Source organism: Pteropus vampyrus, unplaced genomic scaffold (genome assembly GCF_000151845.1).
Source record: "Pteropus vampyrus isolate Shadow unplaced genomic scaffold, Pvam_2.0 Scaffold142, whole genome shotgun sequence".
NCBI lineage: Eukaryota > Metazoa > Chordata > Mammalia > Chiroptera > Pteropodidae > Pteropus > Pteropus vampyrus.
In genome coordinates, this window is record NW_011888923.1 from 795,032 (window position 1) to 797,835 (window position 2,804).

At 48.8% G+C, this 2,804-nt stretch overlaps 1 protein-coding gene across 4 annotated transcripts in view; it reads right to left on the reverse strand.

Moving 5' to 3' along the window:
- PER3 (period circadian regulator 3) overlaps nucleotides 1-2,804 on the reverse strand; it is a 45,702-nt gene that overhangs the window by 11,404 nt on the left and 31,494 nt on the right. For 3 of the 4 annotated variants that reach the window (XM_011368479.2, XM_023535593.1, XM_023535592.1), the window contains exons 16-17: nucleotides 1,554-1,799; nucleotides 600-1,156 (exon numbers count right to left, since the gene is read on the reverse strand). In XM_011368479.2, the coding sequence (XP_011366781.2) occupies nucleotides 600-1,156; nucleotides 1,554-1,799 (803 nt within the window). The remainder of the gene's footprint in view (nucleotides 1-599; nucleotides 1,157-1,553; nucleotides 1,800-2,804) is intronic. The other variant, XM_023535591.1, reaches the window with a different exon arrangement.

A 2,804-nucleotide genomic window follows, 5' to 3' on the forward strand; every position in this document is an offset into this window, starting at 1 on the left:
ATTTGTAAAAAAGTGGGGGTGGGGAAGGGCTTTAATACCTTGAAGGGGAGACTAGAGGAAAACTCTGTGTAAATATTCACAGCCCTCTTGGGTCCTATACCTAAATACAGGACTGTCATATTCCAAAGTTCAAGCCATCATCTCAGAACGCCTTTTCGGGTCGAGGGATGAAAAGTTAAAGGAAACTGTACGAATGTGAAACTCTAAACCGTCTGCTTTACCGGAAGTCCTGAGGACAAGTGGCTCCTACCTCTAGAGCCACATGTAACCGCTGTCCTACAGCATGCCCAAAAGGGCAAAACTGCTAAACTCCTGTCTTACCAGACCACGTCCCTGTTGCAGGTAAGAAAATACATTTTAAAGGTGATGAACGAACTACGTTTAGTGCCTGGATGTCATATTTTAAGGGGAGCTTAGTTCATGTAGAACATTTGGAAGACAGCACTTTGGGAACAACCTCTCAAAGCAGCTAAGAAACCAGGACACAGCAGATTTTGCCCTTCCCGCTTCTGAAATGGAGTCAGGGACATCGTGCATGCTCTGCGGGACAGCGGTCCCACCCGCCTGAGGGTGGGGAGCCCAGTCTCCCTCTGACTTACACACTGTGTGTGGGGGCCGGCGGGCTCCCGGGCCCCGGGCGCGACCTCCCCGAGGAAGCTCAGCTGCAGCGGGGAGCTGCTCCCCGAGGGGACGGACAGGCACCCCTCACTCCGGGTCTCCTCTGGGCCCCTGGGTCTGCTGCGGTCGATCACCGAAAACGGGGGTTCCTGGTTCGCGGCCGCTGCCGACACCAAGCAGGGTGTTATGGAGGAGTCCGCCGCTCCCAGGAACGGGGTGCACGACGGAGCCAACAGAGGCCAGATGGGGGGGTCAGGCAAGAAAACGGTCACAAAGGCCTCCGGGTACACAGCCGGGAGCGCGGGCACGGCCGGCACGAGGCAGGACGCCGGGCTGGGCACCAGCACCGCGGCTGGGAACGACAGGCCGGGGGCGGGGGTGGCGGCAGGCCACCAGGGCTGTGCATCCTGGACCCGAGCTGTCAAGTGGGGACAGCAGGCGTCCCGCGCACTACAGCTGTCCGTGGGCAGCAGCTTCTTCCGCTTGTGCTTCCCCTTCCTGCCAGCAGCCGAGCGACTCTGCTTGGAGCTGGACTCCCCTGAAAGGACAAAGAGAGGCCTGTGAGGAAGCCGAACCCCGTGGGAAGAGAAGGGTGCCACTCACAGGTGATCCAGGGAGACTGCACAGGACTCAACATCCCAAAGACTGACTGTGCCTACACAGAGGGGCAAAGGGTAGCTCTGAAAAGATGAGCAAGGTCCCGGATGAAAGTTGTTGCTATACAGGACACTTATTTCAGCACCTCTTAGCCAGCTGCTTATAAACTCAGCTTCTCGGATCTAAAAAAGCCCCCAGATAACAAACTGTCAATGGAGTGATTTCAGCATCTCTCAATCAGTTCCATACGAGCACTCGGTATCTCCCAGGACTGACAGAGGCTTTATGAAACTGACAGCTACGGAATAAATAGAATATATATTTTAAAATGTAACTACCTTGAACATATGAATATTTAGCTTTGCCTCTGCCTTCTTGCTGAAGGTAGGAGCTGTAGGGTGGTGACAGGATCTTTTCCCGGAATTTATCCACGTAGTTCTGTTCCTCCTTCTGGGTGTGGGCGGACAGGACGGCCTTGGTGAGCCCCACATGTCTGAACTCGTCAGGGGTCAGTGGGGCTGGGTGCGCGCTGGGCGGCCAGGCCTCACAGGCTGGGGTGGTGTCCTCTGTGAGTGTCAACTCTGCTGAGGTGGAAGAGGACAGATTTTAATACCTACCAACTAGCTGCACTTATTTATTTTCACCAATGTACCTGCCTTTCAATAAATTTTACAAACATTATTACAACAGCCGGAATATAAGAAACTTCATCAACTCAGTACATAAATTCTTATTTTTCCACCTTTCCTTATACTTTGTATGTACATTGTATATACATTTTACAGAGCTATAATATTCAATGTGCATACTTATGTACTTGTTTAAATCTTTCCTTTATTGTAAATATTTTTTCTATCTCTCTGAATTCTTTAACATTTTTCTTTTTTTTAAATCTCCGAATATGTAATATGTGGTTCAAAAATCAACAAGCATTAAAAAGGCAGTTAGCAAGTTCTCATCCTGTCCACTATCTGCCTAGTTCCCATCTATTCTCCCCAGAGATATTTGTAGTTTCTTTATGCACCTTTAAAAATAAGCATGAATATAGCTTCATGTTCCCCTCCCCTATTTTTACCCAAAAGGCATATAATATGTACACTAGCCTGCAATATGTTTTTTTATTTTATAATATCCCTTTTATCAGTACATAGTTGTCTCATACTTTCTTATACCACGTAGGTTTCAATTTCGTTTATATGCCACCGGTTATTAAAGTAAGCATCTGTAGATGGGCTCTGAGTTGCATCTAAAACGTTATTTCCTCCAAGTACGAAAGATTTTATGGTGAACACTGGTGGGTTCCCCCAACATCCATTCCACCTCTCTCCTGCTGTGCAGTATCCCAGTGGTTTGGGTGGTCCCGGCCTCACTCTGCTTCCTGAAGGGGGATCTGATTAGTCTATACCAGCACAGCTAACAGAGGACTTCTCATTCTGGCCAAGATGGAGTAACAGGGGCTGAATTTACCTTTCTGCATGAAACAACTAAAAAAATGAACAAAATATAGGAAGCAATAAGTTTCAAGACACTGAACATCAGGTAACAAAGGAGAGTGATCCCTGAGGGACAGAAACAAATGCAGTGAGCCC